General features: G+C 39.8%; 1 protein-coding gene across 4 annotated transcripts in view; it reads left to right on the top strand.

The window, feature by feature from the left end:
* Positions 1-19,023, top strand: part of asb3 (ankyrin repeat and SOCS box containing 3) — an 83,123-nt gene that overhangs the window by 53,343 nt on the left and 10,757 nt on the right. For all 4 annotated transcript variants that reach the window (XM_060830927.1, XM_060830925.1, XM_060830926.1 and 1 more), the window contains one exon: positions 14,766-14,899. In XM_060830927.1, coding sequence (XP_060686910.1) covers positions 14,766-14,899 — 134 coding nt within the window. The remainder of the gene's footprint in view (positions 1-14,765; positions 14,900-19,023) is intronic.

Raw genomic sequence — 19,023 nt, 5'->3', positions numbered from 1 at the left:
AAATGAAGACTAGTTCTCAGATCCCAAGAATACTAAGGAATGATTCCAAATGCTGCAAAATAGCCTGAGCAGATTAAAATATGTATTTTAGGACTGGTACAAGGCAGACTTTAACAAATATCTGCTTCAAACTATACCTTGGTCCCACCAAGCACCTGTTTGGTCTGAATCATGGAAGTAGCTTGAAACAGCAGGCTGGAGCAGACAGGTTTATCTGAGAGACAAAATGATTGGGAAAATTAGTATTACCTACAAATTAAGTGTACTGTAACAGTTAGGGAGGAACATCTGCACGTAATATAGCTCCTTCCAGTTTCTATGTATCTACATTTCTGGAGCTTCATAGACTTCAGCAATTGTAGCAATTAATGACATAAATATAAACTAATCTTTGGTTAGGATTTTTTTTGCAAACATGCTTTAAATTCTAAAAAATATTAATGGCACTTGAGTGTGGAATGAGTGCTGCAAAGGCCAGAGTTCTGGAAATTTGCAATGGGATTTCTAATTTACCAAGTTTGTCGGCAGTTAAAAGATGTTTGATTATGTTTCTTTAAATAAATGTTTGAAAGTAGGAAATGTTTTGACTTGCTTGCTTCTGTGACAGCAGCAGATCATAGTCACAGATCTTGTTCATTGAAGGCAGATATTTGCACCTGTGAGGAATGTAGATGCTGGAGATCAGAGTCAAAATGTGTGATGCTGGGAAAGCATAGCCGGTCAGGCAGCATCCAAGCGCCCGAGAGTCAAAGGTTCAAACACGGGCTGTTCATCAGGAGCATTCCTGATGAACAGCTTATGCTTGAAACTTTGACTGTTTTGCTCCTCGGATGCTGCCTGACTGGCTGTGCTTTTCCAGCACAGCACTTTTCCACTCAGGTATCTGCACCTATCTATTATCAGTTGTGAAATCTGCTTTATTTGTGCGATAATCATGTCCAAACCTAAATAATAGATTTTCAGCTCAAAAATGTTTCTAGTAAATTTATCTAATAAAATTCAAATATTTCAGTATTACTTTCTGCCAATCATAAGATTTCATTAAGAGGTTGCACATTACGAATCTAACTTTTAGATCTTTCAATTTAGAGGTAATTTTATTTGTGATGAAACAAAGCAGATTAATAGTAAATGCCAGCTATGTATTTGGTTGATTATTTGGCAATGGTTCATGATTATCAACAATATAATCATAAAAGGTGATCATCGCTTTTGCTATTGCTGATTTGTTGTCCAGAGGTAAATAATCTGTCTACAATTGTAAGGCGAATTCACTGTTGCATAAATTAGTGCAATGTAATATAATTTATCACTAGGAAATTAATTTCCTTGTTTGTTCAAACATCAGTACGACTGATTATTTTGCTTAACCCAAATGGCCAGCAGCATGCTGCTGGACCATATGCTTTTGGCTGTCTATATTAGCTATTTTAAAATGAATTCTTGATGCAAAAAACTTGATTTAGCACAATTTGTAGATTTTTTTCAACATTATAGATATTACATATGATTCCTACAATTGTAGCAAAATATTACAATCAAATAATTTAATTTCTAAGTTAATAGTCTATACCGGTACATGTTCCTTGGAAAGGACTGGATGACCATCCTGGGAGACCTGACACACTGTTCTGTTGCCTTGATTTTATCTTCTGTTCCTGTTCGATATAAACTAAAACTTTTCATGCAGAGTTACAGTTGGTTTCTTTTTGAATTACAACAATTGATGCTGCTCACATTGCAAGCCTAATGAAAGGTTAGTTTCCACTGTATTCTTTAACTTTACCAGGTGGTCATATTTTGAAAGAGATCTCTGGCCTTTTTACTGGCTTCAATTCTGTACTAAGTACCCTCTGCATGCAAAAGTTGTACCTTAGGTTTTTTTTTTATCTTTCCCCTCTCATTCTAAACCTGTGCCCTCTTGTTCTGGACTCTCCCACCCCAGGGAAAAGACCTTGTCTATTTATCCTGTCCATTCCCCTCATGATTTTATAAACCTCTATAAGGTCACCCCTCAGCCTCTGATGTTCCAGGGAAATAGCCCTACACTATTCAGCCTTTCCCTGTAGCTCAAATCCTCCAACCCTGGCAACATCCTTGTAAATCTTGTCTGAACCCTTTCAAGTTTCACAACATACTTCTGAAAGGAAGGAGACCAGAATTGCATGCAGTATTCCAAAAGTTGACTAACCACTCTCCTGTACAGCCACAATGTGACCTCCCAACTCCTGTACTCAATACTTTGACCAATAAAGGAATGCATACCAAATGCCTTCACTATCCTATCTACCTGTAACTCCACTTTCAAGGAGCTATGAACCTGCACTCCAAGGTCTCTTTGTTCAGCACCACTCCCTAGGACCTTACCAGTAAGTGTATAAATCCTGCTAAGATTTGCTTTCCCAAATTGCAGCACCTCGCATTTATCTGAAATCAACTCCATCTGCCACTCCTCAGCCCATTGGCCCATTTGATCAAGATCCCATTATAATCTGAGATAACCTTCTTCTCTGTCCACTACACCTCCAATTTTGGTGTCATTTGCAAACTTACTAACTATACCTCCTATGTTCATATCCAAATCATTTATAAAAATGACAAAAAGTAGTGGACCCAGCACCGATCCTTGTGGCACTCCACTGGTCACAGCCCTCTAGTCTGAAAAGCAACCCTCCACCAACACCCTCTGTCTTCTATCTTTGAGCCAGTTCTGTATTCAAATGGCTAGTTCTCCCTGTATTCCATGAGATCTAACCTTGCTAATCAGTCTCCCTGGAGAACCTTGTCGACTACCTTACTGAAGTCTACATAGATTACGTCCACTGCTCTGCCCTCATCAATCCTCTTTGTTACTTCTTCAAAAAACACAATCAAGTTTGTGAGACATGATTTCCCACGCACAAAGCCATGTTGACTATCCCTAATCAGTCCTAGCCTTTCCAAATACATGTAAATCCTCAGGATTCCCTCCAACAGCTTGCCCACCACCGACCTCAGGCTCACTGGTCTATAGTTCCCTGGCTTATCCTTACCACCGTTCTTAAAAAATGGTACCACATTAATGGCACCTGTGTCTATTGATATAAATATCTCAGTAAGGGGCTCAGCAATCATTTCCCTAGCTTCTCACAGAGTTCTAGGTCAGGCCCTGGTGATTTATCCACCTTTTGTGTTTCAAGATGTCCAGCAATTCCTCCTCTATAATATGGACACTTTTCAAGATGTCACCATCTATTTCCCTGCATTCTCTATCTTCCATGTCCTTCTCCACAGTAAACACTGATGCAAAATACTCGTTTAGTATCTCCTCCATCTCCTGCAGCTCCACACAAAGGTTGTCTTGTTGATCTCTGAGGGCCCTATTCTCTCCTGGTTACCCTTATGTCCTTAACATATTTTGTAAAACCTCTGGTTTCCCCTTAACCCTATTTGCCAAAGCTATCTGATGTGCCCTTTTTGCCCACTTGATTTCCCACTTCTGTATACTCCTACTTCCTTTATACTCTTCTAAGGATTCACTTGATCTATCCTGTCTATATCTATCCTGTCTTCCTTCTTTTTCTTAACTAAATCATGAACTGCCAGAAGAAGCAGTGGAGGTTAGTACAACTGCAACATTTAAAAGACATTTGGATGGGTATATGAATAGGAAGAGTTTACAGGGATATGGACCAAGTCTGGCACATGGTACTACTAAGTTGGGATATAAGATCGGCATAGATAAATTGGACCAAAGGGTCTGTTTCAATGCTGTACATCTCTATGACTTTAACTATAGCCAAATACCTGTTCTGCTTTTTATCAGAAACTAATGCCTATCGTTATAAAATCCACTTTTGGTCTAATTTGACACTCATTGAGACCAGTTTTAGAGATCTAATAAATCTGAGGCTATCCTACAAAATTGCTTTATTTGAAAGAGAGGAAGCAAAATGGTGTTGACAAACCCTGTTTAACTAGGTGGTGGTTCAATGACACCAGCTCTAAATAAGGCCTGGGGAGGTAATATTTTGTCTTTTATTGCTGTACAATGGATCAAGTTAGTATTAACTGGCCTAGTCAGTGTTCCTGTTGGAACTCTTGATATTATTCCAATCAAGCAAAATTTCTTTCTGTCATTTGTCTTTTTTTTGGAAGCAGGAGTCAGCTTAGCTGTTTGATAAAGGGACATGGACCATTGTTAGGAATTACCCATTACTTCTGAATCAGTCCATTTGGTTAATTCAATAATATTTTCTCATTCAGTCATTTTAAATGCTGTGAGTTAGTGTTTGAACGTAAGATCAAGATGAACACGTTCCTTGTAACTTGAAGAGAGAATTTTTTGGGGGGGATGTTTGCAGTACAGATGTAGACCAGTAGCTTGTTTTCTGCACTGCCTCTTTGTCCATCATCCTGTAAATTTCTCATGCTCCAGATTCTGTCCTGCTTCCATTTCCATCATATTTTCTGAAGCAGCATTTCAGATCCTGATAACTGTTAAATTTTAATACTTCTCTTGAACTTCTCCTGCATTGTTATTTCCAATGATTTCATGACCTTGAGTTATTAGCCCTTTTTGTTAAAGGATTATTCTTTCCTATTTGCTGTATCAAAACCTCTTATATTGGAAAGCTCTATTCAGACATTTTTAAACTTTTCCTGTTACAAGGAGATTAGACTTGATTCTTCAGTGAACTTCACACGAGCAGTTGGGAGCGAGAGCACATCCTGATGGAGGTACAATCAGAGTATGTTTGTGAATTTGGAGCACGGTGGGATTTCAGTGCAAAGGGGCAGAGCTTTCTTTGGTGATTTATTGTTTGTAAGGTCTTTTTATGATTTATTGGTTGTAAGGACTTTGTAACCTGAGTAATATCAACTGTAAGTTGCAGCAGGTGAGGTTAGCCTACTGGAATGTACAGCCTGTTATATTTGGAAAGTTATGGACCCTACTGACATCGTAGATGACCTTGTGTATAGGATATGATCTCAATGGCAGAAAGCTAAGCGCCTGATTCAGAACTTGAACTGTCCCTGGAGACACTGTGACACATTGTGAGGTGTAAAGTTATATGGATAGCATGTTTAGAGAGGTGGTCACAACACAGTTTAAGTGATTGGAAGAAAGAAGGGAATGGCTGACCACACGGCTGTCAAAGAGAATCAGGCAGGTTGTGCAGGGACCTCTGGGATCCTGTCACAAATTGGTTTTCCATTTTGGAAGCTGATGAGGGCGTCAATTCCTCAAGGGATTGCAGATAGTGCTAAGCTTCTGGCACCACAAGCAGCCTGACAATACAGAACAGGAGGAAGAAGAAAGCAGGCGTGATAGTGATGGGAGATTCAGTGGTTATATGACTCCAGGTTGGTGTATTGCCTTCCTAGTGCCAGGATCAGGAATGTTACTGAGCAGCTGCACGGTATCCTAATGGGGGAGAGTAATAAGGCAGAGGCAGTGGTATGCATTGGTACCAACAATATACTTTGAATGTGGGATGAGGTCTTGCATCAAGAAATGAGGGTGTTACTCTGTAGGTAACATAGCAGCACCTCAAAGTTTGTAACCTCTGAATTACTCCCGTTGACATGAGCTAGTGAGTATGGACATGGGAGAATAGGGCAGATGAATGTGTGGCTCAAGAGTTGGTGCAGGAGCAAGGTTTTGGACTGTTGGATTTCTGGAACCATTTCTGGAAAAGATGGGACTTGTACAAGTTGGCTGGTCTTCATCTGAACCAGAATGGGACCAACTCTTTGCAGATAGTTTTGCTTAGGCTTCTGGGAGGAATTTAAACTAGTTTGGCAAGAGGAGGAGACAAGAGGGACACAGCATACTTTCATAAAGGGAGTTCAACCATGATGAGTTTCTGTGGACTGAGGCGAAGTTTGATGACTTCTATTTTAATATTAGCAGTGTTATAGGTAAATCAGTTAAGTTAAGGGTGTGGATTGATGTGAAATTGCCATCACAGATGTGGTTGAGGATGGGGCAGGACTGACAACTCAACATTTTGGGGAATGGAATCTTAAGGCAGCAGAAGGCAGGAATGTAAAAGCGGAGATGGTTTCACATTATTATTTAAGGAGTCAGTTACTGCAGTAAGGAAAGATGATATCTTGGAAGAGTCCTAAAATGAGGTTTTGTAGGTAAAACTGAGGAATAAAAAGGGAACAATCACATTGCTGGGAGAATATTATAGACCCCCAGTTGGCGGGCAAGAGTGGAGCAGATATGTAGACAATTCACAAAGATATGTTATAAACAATAGTAGGGTAATTAAGTTGGGGGATTTCAACTTCCCCAGTATTATTTAGGACACTTGTAAAGTGTTTAGAGGGTGCAGATTTCTTGAAACATATTTAGAAGGATTTGTTTGTAAACATGTGGAGTATTCAACAGAAGACATTGCAGTGCTGGACCTAATTTTGGGGAATGGGGCCAGACAGTTGTTTGAGGTGGCTGTGAGACAGCATTTTAATGACAGTATACATTTTAAGTTTGTTATCAAAAAGGAAAAAAAAAGTCTCAAAAAGAAGAGTTGTGGATTGGAGGAAGGTAAGTTTTATTAAAATAAAGCAGCATCTGGTCTAAATAGACTAGGAACAGCTGCTTTTCTGTAAATCTACAGCAGAACAGTGCAGGCATTCAAAATGGAATGGGCCAGAATACAGGCCCAACATGTTCCCTTTTGAGTGAAATGTAGCAACAAGTCCAGAGGACATGGATGTCCAGGAATATTTAGGATTGGATAAAAAGTAAAAGAAAGGGCTTTAAAAGGTACAAAGTGAGCAAATCAGTAGAAGCCCTAGAGTAGTGTATAAAGTGCAGGGAAAGATCTGAATAAAGCTTGTAGGAGAGCAAAGGGGGCCATGGAAAAAAAAATACGGATAGGATTAGAGAGAATTCCAAAATATTCTATAAGTTTATCAAGGGGATGAGGATAACCAGGGAAGGAGTAAGACTTTAGGGACCAAGGGGACAATCTGTGTGTGGAGCTGGAGGACATTGATAGGGAAGATATTGAGATACAAGCATAGAAACAGGTCCTAAGGTCCACTATGTCTATGCCAAAAAACAAACACCAAATAATCCCCTTTATCTGTGCTTGGTCCACCTCCCCCAGCATTTTAAGTACTCATCCGAGTGTTTTATAAATGTTGCAGGAGTATCTGCTTCCACCATCCTTTCAGACAGCACTTTCCATATATCTACCACCAGGGTGGAAAAAATTTTTTGTCCTATCTCTAAACCACTTGCTCCTCAGCTTAAACTTATGTCCTCTGGTCTTAGACACATCTGCCATGGGGAAGAAATTATCAAAATCTACTCTGACTAACCTCTCATAATTTTGTATCCCTCAATCACGTCTGCTCCAAGGAAAACAAACCCAGCCTATCCAGTCTCTCCTCATAACTGAGACCTTTCATCCCAGGCAGCATCCTGGATAATCTCCTCTGCGCCCCCTGCAGTATAATCATGTCCTTTTGATAGTGTGACAACCACAACTGTATGCAGTATTCCTTCCATGGCCTAACCAATGTTTCATAAAGTTGTAAGGACTTCCTTGCACTTATATTCTATGCCCTGGATAATGAAGGCGAGCATTTCGTATGCCATCTTCACCACCCTATCCACTTATGCTGACACTTTAAAGGATCTATAAGTTTTGTACACCAAAGTCCCGCTGTTACTCGGGACTCCCATTCATCTTATATATGTCCTTCCCTTATTAGACCTCCCAAAATTCATCACTTTGCACATACCAGGGTCAAACTCCATCTGCCATTACTCTGCCCAGGTTACCCATGATTAATATCAGACCGTAACCTGCGACTGTTTTTCCTCAGTATCAATGGCACCACCAATTTTTGTGTCATTCGCAAGTAAGTATACCTTTTATGTTTAATTGAATTGAATTAGCTTTATTGTCACATATTCAAAAGAGTACAATGAAAAGTTTATAAGTTGCCACTCACAGCACCATCTCAGGTACAAAAGTATCTAAGTACAATCCTTAGTTGCAGAATAGAAAAATGAAAAAAAAAGGTTACATTATAGCTGTACACAAATAGATCAGCAAAACAAAAAGTAAAGTTAAAAAGACAAACATTATACTGTAGTCTCTCTCCAACGTCTCTGCAGCAGGCCAGTGTAGGGGGCCACCAAGTGGCTTTACATCCAAGTCATTAAAAGAGCAAAAAGACAAGTGGCATTTGTAGGGGACTCTATAATTAGGGAAATAGATAGTAACCTTTGTAAGCAGGATAGAGAGTCCACCATGTTATGTTGCCTGCCTGGTGAAGGACATCACTGTAGTGTTTCCTTCCTTCCCTCCCTCCTTCTCTAACCAAAGAAAATAGTCAGGAGGGTAGAGAGATGTGTTATGGAAATTTTGTTGGTAGCAGGGTGAGTTGTAAGGCTTTGGCTCGAGACACTTTGGAGAGAAAAAAGGCTGCTGAGTAAGATAAGGGCCCATGCTATTAGAGACAAGGTACTAGAATGGATGGAAGATTGGCTGTCTGGCAAAAGGCAGAGATTGGGGATAAAAAGATCCTTCTCTGATTGGAAGCCGGTGACTAGTGATATTCCACAAGGGTTGGTGTTGGGACCAACTTTTTCAGGCTGTTCAGAATTTATGAACCCATAGAATTCAAGGCAAGTTTTTTCACTTTTTACACCTTAATGATCTGGATGAAGGAACTGAGAGTATTCTGGCTAAGATTGCATATGATACAAAGATAGGTGAAGGGACAAGTAGTACTGTGGAGGTGGGGAGGCTGCTGAAAGATTTAGACAGTTTAGGAGAGTGGGCAAAGTGGCAGATGGAATGCAATGTGGGAAAGTGTGAGGTCATGTATTTTGGTAGGAAGAATAAAGGCATGGACCATTTTCTGAATGGGAGAACATTCAGAAATCTGAAGTGCAAGGGACTTGGGAGTCTGAATCTGGGTTTTTCATAAGGTAAATGTGCAGGTTGAGTCAGTAGTTAGGACGGCAAATACAATGTTAGCATTCATCTCAAGAGGATTGAAATATAAAAGTATGTTTGTGGTTTATGAAACTTTGGTCAGACCACATTTCGAATGTTGTGAACAATTTTGGGCCAGATACCCAAAGAAAGATTCACTGGTCCTGGAGCAGGTCGAGAGGAGACTCCCAGAAATGAAAGGCTCAGCATATGAGGAGCATTTGAGGACTCCGAGTCTATACTTAATGGAGTTGAGAAGGATGAGGGAGGGAGCCAATTGAAACTTACAGAATACTTAATGACCTGGACAGTGTGGACATTGGGAAGATGTTTCCATTGATAAGAGAGACTAGATCTCAAGGGCCTAGCCTTAGAATAAAGGGAAGACGCTTAAGAATAGAGATAAGGAGAAATTCTTCAGCCAGAGAATGGTGACTCTGTGGAATTCATTGCCACAGAAGGCTATGGAGGCCAGGTCATTGAATATATTTAAGACTGAGATAGATAAGTTCTTGTTTGTCAAGAGGATCAACAGTTTTGGGGAGAATGAGGTGGAAAAACTTATCAGCCATGATAAAATGATGGAGCTGACTGGATGGGCTGAATGGTTTAATTTCTGCTCCTATGTCTTATTGTTAATAACAAAAAGCAAGGGTCCCAACATCAAACCCTCTGGTAAAGGACAGGTAACGGTTTCGAATTACAAAAACAGCACTCCACCATCTTTGCCTCCAATTTATAAGCCAGTTTTGGATCCAGTTTGTTAACTTGCCTTGAATTCTATGGGTTCATAAATTCTGAATCAGCCTTCCAGATGGGAACTTGTCAAAGGCCTATTGAAGTCCATGTAAATCACATCAACTGCAGTAGCCTTATCAATATATTCTGTCACCCTTTTTAAAAAAAAACTCAACCACATTCATGAGACAGACTCCCTGTAACAAATCCATACTGGATATCCCTGAGCAATCTCTGCCTTTTCAAAGTATTGATTAATCCTGTATTTCAGAATATTTTTCAATAATTTCCCTAGTACTGATGAAGAACTAACTAGTCTGTAATTACCTCGCCTATCCCTACTGCCCTTCTTAGTTATCAACTTACCATATTAGCTATCCTCCAGTCATCTGGCACTTCACATGTGGCCATCAAATTATTAAATATCTTTGCCAGGGCCCCAGCAATCTACCCCCTTGCCACCCATTGCAGCCTGAAATGTATCTCATCAGGCCCTGTGTAGTTGTGCACCTCTACCTATTAAAACATTTAATACCTCCTTATTAATTTTAATATGTTCTAAAATCTCACCAACCCAATTGGAATCATCAGCTATAACGTTTTTCTCCTCTGTGAATATAGATGAGAAGTATTAATTTAAGATCTCGTCTACATCTACTGGCACAGGTTGCCCCTTTGTATTCTATTAGATCCACTCTTTTTCTGGTAATTCTCTTATTGTTAATATACTTATAAAAAGTCTTAGAGTTTTTCTTGATCCCATCTGTCAAAGATATTTGTGGCCTTTCCTTGCCCTTCTAATCACCTTTTTAAGCCATGATGTGGAGGTGCTGGTGTTGGATTGGAGTGCTCAAGGTCAGAGGTCACACGCACCAGGTTATAGTCCAACAGGTTTATTTGAAATCACAAGCTTTCGAAGCGCTGCCTCTTCGTTAGGTGAAGTGAAGAAAAGCACACAGGCACAGAATTTATAGGCAGAGAGATCAATGGGCATAGAGATCAAAAGATCATACAAATGGTTTGAGTGGAGTGTTGATTTGCTAAATAGTAAGTCTCTGCAGGTGATCAAAAGTGTCAAAGGTATGAATAAAGTGTCAACAACTGAATAGGAAATGAAAGGTTGATCTATAATCCGATTAATTGAGGCAGAGAGATAAGTACAAAAAAATTAGAAATAAGCTGGTGTTGGAAACCAACCAAATGGCTGGAATAACATGATGGTGTGAGTCGTGAGCCAAGGGTCTAACCAAAGTCACAAGCAATCCAAAACTGTATCAACTAATTAAGTTGAGTGATCATAACAAGTTATCAAGGTGCTAGTGTCAAAACAGGACAGTAAGGAAGATTTTATGATTATAGAATAATGTGGTGGGGTTACATATAGCTCAACATGAAACCAAGATTCCACGTGAGGCTGTCATCATGGGTATGGAACTCGGCTATTAGTTTCTGCTTGGCGATTCTACATTATTGTGTTTCTCAAAAGTTGTCTTAACCAGCCTGTCATGTAAACATCAACTACAACGCCACACAATCCTGTCATGGCAACCTCTGCAAGACATGTCAGATCATTGACATGGATGCTACTATCTCACGTGGGAACACAACCCGCCATGTACGTGGCAGGCACTCATGTGACTCGGCCAATGTTGTCTAATACATACACTGCAGGGAAGCATGCCCTGAGGCATGGTATATAGTGAGACTATGCAGATGCCACGACAACAGATGAATGGACACTGCAACAGTCACCAGACAGTAATATTTCCTCCCAATCAGGGAACATTTCAGTGGTCAAGAACATTCAGCCTCCAATCTTCAGGTATGTATCCTCCAAGGTGGCCATCACGATATTCAACAGAGCAGAATTGCCTAACAGAAGCTGATAGCCAAGTTCCGCACCCATGAAGACTGTCTCAACCGTGATCTTGGGTTCATGTTGCGCTACATGTAACTCCATTATACTGTTGTAGACAATAGACAATAGCTGCAGGAGTAGTCCATTCTGCCCTTCGGGCCTGCACCACCATTCATTATGATCATGGCTGATTATCCTCAATCAGTATCCTGTTCCTGCCTTATCTCCATAATCCGTGATTCCACTATCCTGGAGAGCTCTATCCAACTCCTTCTTAAGCAAATCCAGAGACTGGGCCTCTACTGCCTTCTGGGGCAGAGTATTCCACACACCCACCTCTCTCTGGGTGAAGAAGTTTCTCCTCATCTCCAAATGGCCTGCCCCTTATTTTTAAGCTGTGTCCTCTGGTTTGGGACTCATCCATCAGCGGAAACAGGTTTCCTGCCTCCAGAGTGTCCAATCCTTTAATAATCCTTTAATAATCTTATACGTCTCAATCAGATCCCCTCTCAGTCTTCTAAACTCGAGGGTATACAAGTCGCTCCAATCTTTGAACATAAGATAGTCCCGCCATTCCAGGAATTGACCTCGTGAACCTACACTGCACTCCCTCAATAGCCAGAATGTCTTTCCTCAAATTTGGAGACAAGAACTGCACACAATACTCCAGTTGCAGTCTCACCAGGGCCCTGTACAGCTGCAGAAGAACCTCTTTGCTTCTATACTCAATCCCTCTTGTAATGAAGGCCAGCATGCTATTAGCTTTCTTCACTACCTGCTGTACTTGCATGCTTGCCTTCATTGACTGGTATACAAGAACACCCAATCTCTTTGTACTGTCCCTTTACCTAACTTGACTCCATTGTGTATTTGTAAAATCTTCCTTACTGTCCTGTTTTGACACCATCACCTGATAACTGTTATGATTGCTCTACCTTAATTAGTTTGTGCAGTTGTGGCTTACTTGTTACTTTGGTTAGACCCTTGACGTGAGACTCTTATATCTATCATGTTATTTCAGCCGTTTGGGTTGTCTCCAGCAGCACCTTATTTTTTATTTTTTTGTAATTATCCCTATGCCTCCTATAATCATATTATAGGTCATTTCTGCACTTACTATTCAGCTGTTGACAATCTACTCACACTGTCTGACACTTTTGATCGCCTGCAGAGACTTATTATTCCACCTCTCGACACGCCACTCACACCATTTAATGATCTTTTGATCTCTCTGCCTTTAAATTCTGTGCTATAGCTTTTCTTCACTTCACCTGATGAAGGGGTAGTGCTCAGAGGCTATGATTTCAAATAAATCTGTTGGACTATAATCTAGTGTTGTGTGACTTCTGCCCTTTTTAAACAACCTCCTGCACTCTCTGTACTTGTGAAGGGCCTCTCTTGTTTTAATGCACTGTATCTGACATATGCTTCCTTCTGTTTCTCTAGCAAACTCTCTATCCCCTGGCATCCAGCGTTCTTTCAACAATGTTGTCCTTGCCCTTAACTATTAGAGGGCCATGCTAGATCTGCCTTTTAACTATACTACTTTTAAAAGACTCCCGCTTTCCAAACGTAGACTTACTTGCAGACAGCTGCTCCCAATCTATACTTGCCAGATCCTGTCTAATGATGTTGAAATCATGCTTCCCCCAATTTAGACACTAAACCTCTGCACCAGCCTTATCCCTTTCTATTATGATTTTGGAACCTATGGTTACTATTCGCAAAATGCTCACCCGTTGAAAATTCAACTATTTGACCAGCTTCATTCCTGAGGATTAAGTTTGGTGCTACCCCATCTCTAGTAGGATGGTGTACTGGCACAAAAAGCAGTCCTGGGTGCACTTTAAAATTTCCACCATGTCTGGCCCTTCCACATGAAGTATTAGGAAGTGTTTTCAGCTGCAGTTCCTGATTCATCAAATGGAGTGCTGGAGCTGCAAATAGACTCACTACGGTTATGGACATTCTGCCTTCTTAATCAACCTGTCTCTGTGACGCAAGTTTCAAAGAATGTGGAATTCAAAACACAAACCAATTGTTGTTGGTCTTATGGAATAGTAGAACTGGTTCAAGAGGCTAATTTATCTACTTCTGGTTCTGAATAAGTACGGAGTTCAACTTTTGGAATGCAGGGCACTGTTGACCCAGGAAAGGAGAGTGATCAACCAGAACAGCAGTTCTTGCTGCAGTTCATGATGGAACAACTTTTGAGAACATCTGGAGGAAATTACTGAGAAATCTGTGGGATCTGGCTTGATCACATTTGCCATCTGATGGGTGCTGTAGGGTGCTTGATGATTGGATAATTATCCTTGATCAATTCTGGGTGTTAGAATTAGGTATACTTGCATTGTAGACTGTTTTACTTTTACTGTACTACTGATTATTCAAAGCTGCAGAACCATTTGGCTTTAATTCTCCTGCTTCTTGTCTTTCTTCCACTGTGGAGATAAAGATGCTTGGTCCCAAACCAATTCTGATGAAGAATTATCAGACTGGAAATGTTAACTCTGCTTTCTTCCCACGGTTGCTGCCAGATCTGCTAAGTTTTGCCAGAAATTTCCTTTTAGTTTGAGTTCATAATATCATTTGGCAATCTCCATTGTCTGGATTGTTTCATAATGTAACTTGAGAGCTCTTACAGGATTAGTAATCCATGTAGAAATACGAGTGCTGGAAGTTGCTGAGGTTAAACCTGATTAAGATTTTCAGGGTGAATTTTACTGTACCACGTTGAAAACCAAAATGACTTTGTTAGTTGCTACAACTTTTCTAGAGAATGAAGACCTATTCCCGAGTTATTAACAAACACTGACCAAAGTCTGGTTAACAGCATTAGCAGAAAAGTTACAATTGAACTATGCTTAAAATTGAGGGCTAAGATAACAAATATGGAGTCTCCTTTTAGTTGCTATCATAACTCGCTGACCTTCGATTCCTGTCTAATAATGTATTGAACCACTCTTCAATGATTTCTAAACTAACCTAATTGACCAATTGACAACCTGTCAATGAGCCATCTTCACTTGCTAGGTAGAATTAAATGTTGACACCTAGTAACTCCTGGAATTGCCTGTTCCTTAAACGCTATGGGTTATGGATTGCTGGCTTGTTCAATATAAAAGAAATGAATGCAATGAGAAGTTTTATGTTTAAATCTTAAGTAATTGAAAACTTTACATCTTAGCGATGTTTCATTTGTGTTTGTTCTACAGGTTAAATACTGCCAATGATAACATGCTTAACTTTACACTTGAATTTACAAACTGGAAGAGGCTTCCTTCAGTTGTGGAGCAGATTCTTTTCTGTCGTAGAGCAAACTCCACTTGGATTCATCAGAAATATTTTGGTATGCAAGCTTTCAAAGTGCGAATTAAATTGAAGTACCAGTTGAGTTGCTGTGACTCTTAATTTGATACATACTCTTACTCTTACTGAGATCACTAAATTTAGAGCAATCTTTTTGAAATAGATTCTGTTTGAAACATGTTTATTTAACTTTTGTTACTGCACTCTCTCTGCCTATGCTGATTGATTTTTTTTTTGTCTGATTTTCCCCTGTTGTGAAAGGCTATATTTTTATTCCTCCTTCATAGTTTTAAACATATGTTTTGCTTCATATTTACCCTGAGATTTCTGTCTTTGTGGCACATAATCTTTTCAAACTTTTTATCTATGTAAATCACTGTTGTATTCCAGTAATTTTAGTTACACAATTATAATCATTCTGATATTCTTAAATGTTACCTGTTTCTTGGTTAGTTGGAAAGTGAAGGTTACGGAAGTAATTACTGGACAATTGTATAGACCAGAGTACTGAAATAATGCTCTGGGGAAAAAGATGTAGAACAGTCTCATTAGTACATTGCTGTAGTCCGGTTTGGTGAGGAGGGAACCCTGGTCCTGTTTGACTGTGAGAGAATGATTGTTATTTGCAACATGTCCATGTGTGTGATGCTGTTGGTGTGCTCTTTGAAAGGGTGAGTTAACCTTTTATTTCTTAGACCGCATGAGATTCATGAATGGCAGATTTACACATGGGAAATGGCATATAACTCAAATTTTATTGCAAGAGTAAAGGTTATATGTATTTTTTAAACTGGTAACAAGCTTCCAAAAACAGATAATGCATTTACTTACCACTATCTCCACCCATTTGTTCACATCTCAAATGGCTAATCTATATTTTGTAATTACCAGTGGGATGACATTAAATTTTCTCATGAGATACGTCTTGATCACCGAAACTTACTTATTCTTTCCAAGCCATACCCACAGCATGACCAATTATATAATTACAATCTGATTGGCCCAAGTTAAACTGACTTAAAGGTGATGGACATTGACTGATGTCACCTCCCACTATCTCCTGACCGGCTCTCGATGTTGCCATTTATCATTGGGTCCATCCTCTTCATGAAGTTTGGTATTGTGACTTCACTAAGGCAAAAAATGTTTGTTTCTTTGTTAAAAGGAAAAAAGGGAGGCCTGTGTAATCCGCACTCAATGTCTTATATCTCAGTCCTAGTTTAATTAGTGAAGTTCCCAACGAAACAGAGATTTCTATCTCACTAACAGTTTGTTTTCCACAGTTTGATTCTCTGTGCAGTTTATATTCTTATAGAGTTAAAAATCACACAACACCAAGTTACTGTCCAACAGGTTTATTTAGAAGCACTAGCTTTCGGAGGGCTTCTCCTTCATCAGGTAGCTATGGGACAGATTCATAAGACACAATTTATAGCAAAAGATTACAGTGTCATGCATGCAACTGATACAATATATAGAAAAAACATAGATTGCTGTTCAGTCTTTCATCTTTTAGAATGGGTTGCAGGTTTCAGTTCTGAAAATGTGTTGCTGGAAAAGCGCAGCAGGTCACAGCATCCAAGGAGCAGGAGAATCGACGTTTCGGGCACGAGCCCTTCTTCAGGAATGAGGAGAGTGTGCCAAGCAGGCTAAGATAAAAGGTAGGGAGGAGGGACTTGGGGGAGATCCCTGCAGGTTTCAGTTTATTAATATGTAAATCCCAGCTACTTTCAAGTTACATTCTTGAGATAACTTAAGGTTTGATTAAAAAAAATGACCTCTCAGCTCAGACAATGCATTAAAGGTGTGAGGTTAGATTCTGTCTGTATCCTAATCTTGAGTCAGACTGGTTCCATTTCCAAAAAAGGAATTAATAAGTAGTTCTGGAATTTGCATATTAATGAACTGAAACCTGCATCCCATTCTAAAAGAGGAAAGACTTAACAGCAATCTAGTTGCCCAACTGATTTCCCTGAAGGGCTCCAGCCCGAAGCATCGATTCTCCTCATCCTCGGATGCTGCCTGAACCTGCTGTGCTTTTCCAGCAACATGCTTTCGACTCTGATCTCCAGCGTGTGCAGACCTCACTTTCTCCATCTGATTTCCCTTGTAAGTATACTTCTACTGCCCTCATCATAGAGTCATAGAGATGTACAGCATGGAAACAGACCCTTCGGTCCAACCTGTCCATGCTGACCAGATATCCCTACCTAATCTAGTCCCACCTGCCAGCGCCCGGCCCATATCCCTCCAAACCCTTCCACTTCATATACCCATCCAAATGCCTCTTACATGTTGCAATTGTACTAGCCTCCACCACATCCTCTGGCAACTCATTCCATACACGTACCACCATCTGCGTGAAAAAGTTGCCCCTTAGGTCTCTTTTATATCTTTCCCCTTTCGCCCTAAACCTATGCTCTCTAATTCTGGACTCACCGATCCCAGAGAAAAGACTTTGTCTATTTATTCTACCCATGCCCCTCATGATTTTAATAACCTCTATAAGGTTTATTATTCGAGGGATTCACTGAATTTCAGCTGTTTATACCTGACATATACCTCCTTTTTCATGAACAGAGCCTCAATTTCCCTGGTCATTCAGCATTCCCTATACCTATCAGCCTTGCATTTCACATTAACAGGAGCATACTGCCTCTGAACTCTCATATCCTCCTTCCCTAAAGGACATTAGGGAACCACATAGGTTTTTCCAACAATCGACAATGGTTTGATGGTCATCATTAGACTTAATTCCAGATTTTTATTGAATACAAATTATTGAATTCTGCACCATTTGTAACTGAAATGAAATGACAGCAAACAAAAATAGGCCACTGAACTTAAAGGATTGTTGTTTCTATTTAGACTCACTTGAGCTTCCTCTCACGCTTCTACTCACCCGATCAACATATTCTTCAATTCCTTACTTCTCACAACAGAAAATCTATGTACCTTGAAACTGAAGCTTCTCCATGATTGCCTGTGTACTATTAGTTAGTTATTACTTCACCCATTGTCTGGGTGAAGAATTTTGTCCTGAATATCCTATTGGCTGCAGTATTAACTAATTTTGCTAATGTTTCCATTAGTTGGACAATTTTAACTAGGTCCAAGTTACAGAATAAGGGGAAGCTCATTTTAAACTGAAATGCAGAGACGTTATGTCTCCCAGAGGTAGTGAATATCTTGAATTTTCTATCCCAGAAAATTGTGGGATGAGATCACTGAAGTATTCAAAGAGGAGGTAGATTTTTGAAATATCAGCGTGTTAACTGCTCTGAGAAGCTGATATGAAAGAGGAGTTGAAGCCTAGGCAGATCATCCGATTGCTTATTGAATGGCAGAGATGCTTGAGGGGCCAAATGATCAACTACTACTCCCATTTCATATATTCTTGTTGAATTCTGTGTATGATCTATCTACATGGGAAAATGATGGTGTAGTAGCAGTGTCATTAGGCTAGACGAATACTTCAGAAGCGGAATCTCCTATTAAGATTACATGGGGTTAAATCCCATTATGGGAGCTGGTGGGCTTTAAATTTAAATGCAATTAATACAATATGGAATTAAAGCTAGTATCAGTAATTGTGATTTTTTTTTTGTAGAAACCTATCTGATTCACTGATGTCCTTTAGGGAATGAAATCTGCCATCCTTACCTGGTCTGGTCTGCACACTGACCTAGCAATTCAGGCGCAACAAAGACACGCATGAGAATTCTTAGAGGCATGGCATTCTAACCAGAACTCCATCAACAAACACATCGATTTAGATTCCCTTAAAAAAAAACTGGAAATCACATCACCCGCCTTAAGAAACCAAGGCCTATAAATAGGCGGGACATACCTCTAGCACTTCACCAGAGACTCTCACTGATAATGTTACCTAGTATGGTGATGAAACTTCTGAAAGCAAACCTTCAAGCTCAGTGAGCTAACTTAATACTTATTCAGTTCAAAGCACTTATGGAAGGGCAATAAATGCCATACATGCCAACAATGCCCACATCCCATGAAAGTGTAAAGAAATAAAATCAGTCACTATCTCAATTTTATCATCTGACTGTCAGGTTTTCACTGCAAGTATATTTTGTTTTGTTGTAGTGGATGCTCCGTTCAGGAACAGTACCTGTTATTATGACACACAGATAGCAAGCCAGA

The sequence above is a fragment of the Hemiscyllium ocellatum genome, chromosome 10 (assembly GCF_020745735.1).
Source record: "Hemiscyllium ocellatum isolate sHemOce1 chromosome 10, sHemOce1.pat.X.cur, whole genome shotgun sequence".
Taxonomy (NCBI): Eukaryota; Metazoa; Chordata; class Chondrichthyes; order Orectolobiformes; family Hemiscylliidae; genus Hemiscyllium; species Hemiscyllium ocellatum.
Note: the sequence above shows the minus strand (reverse complement) of the source record. Positions and strands in the feature narration are given on the sequence as shown.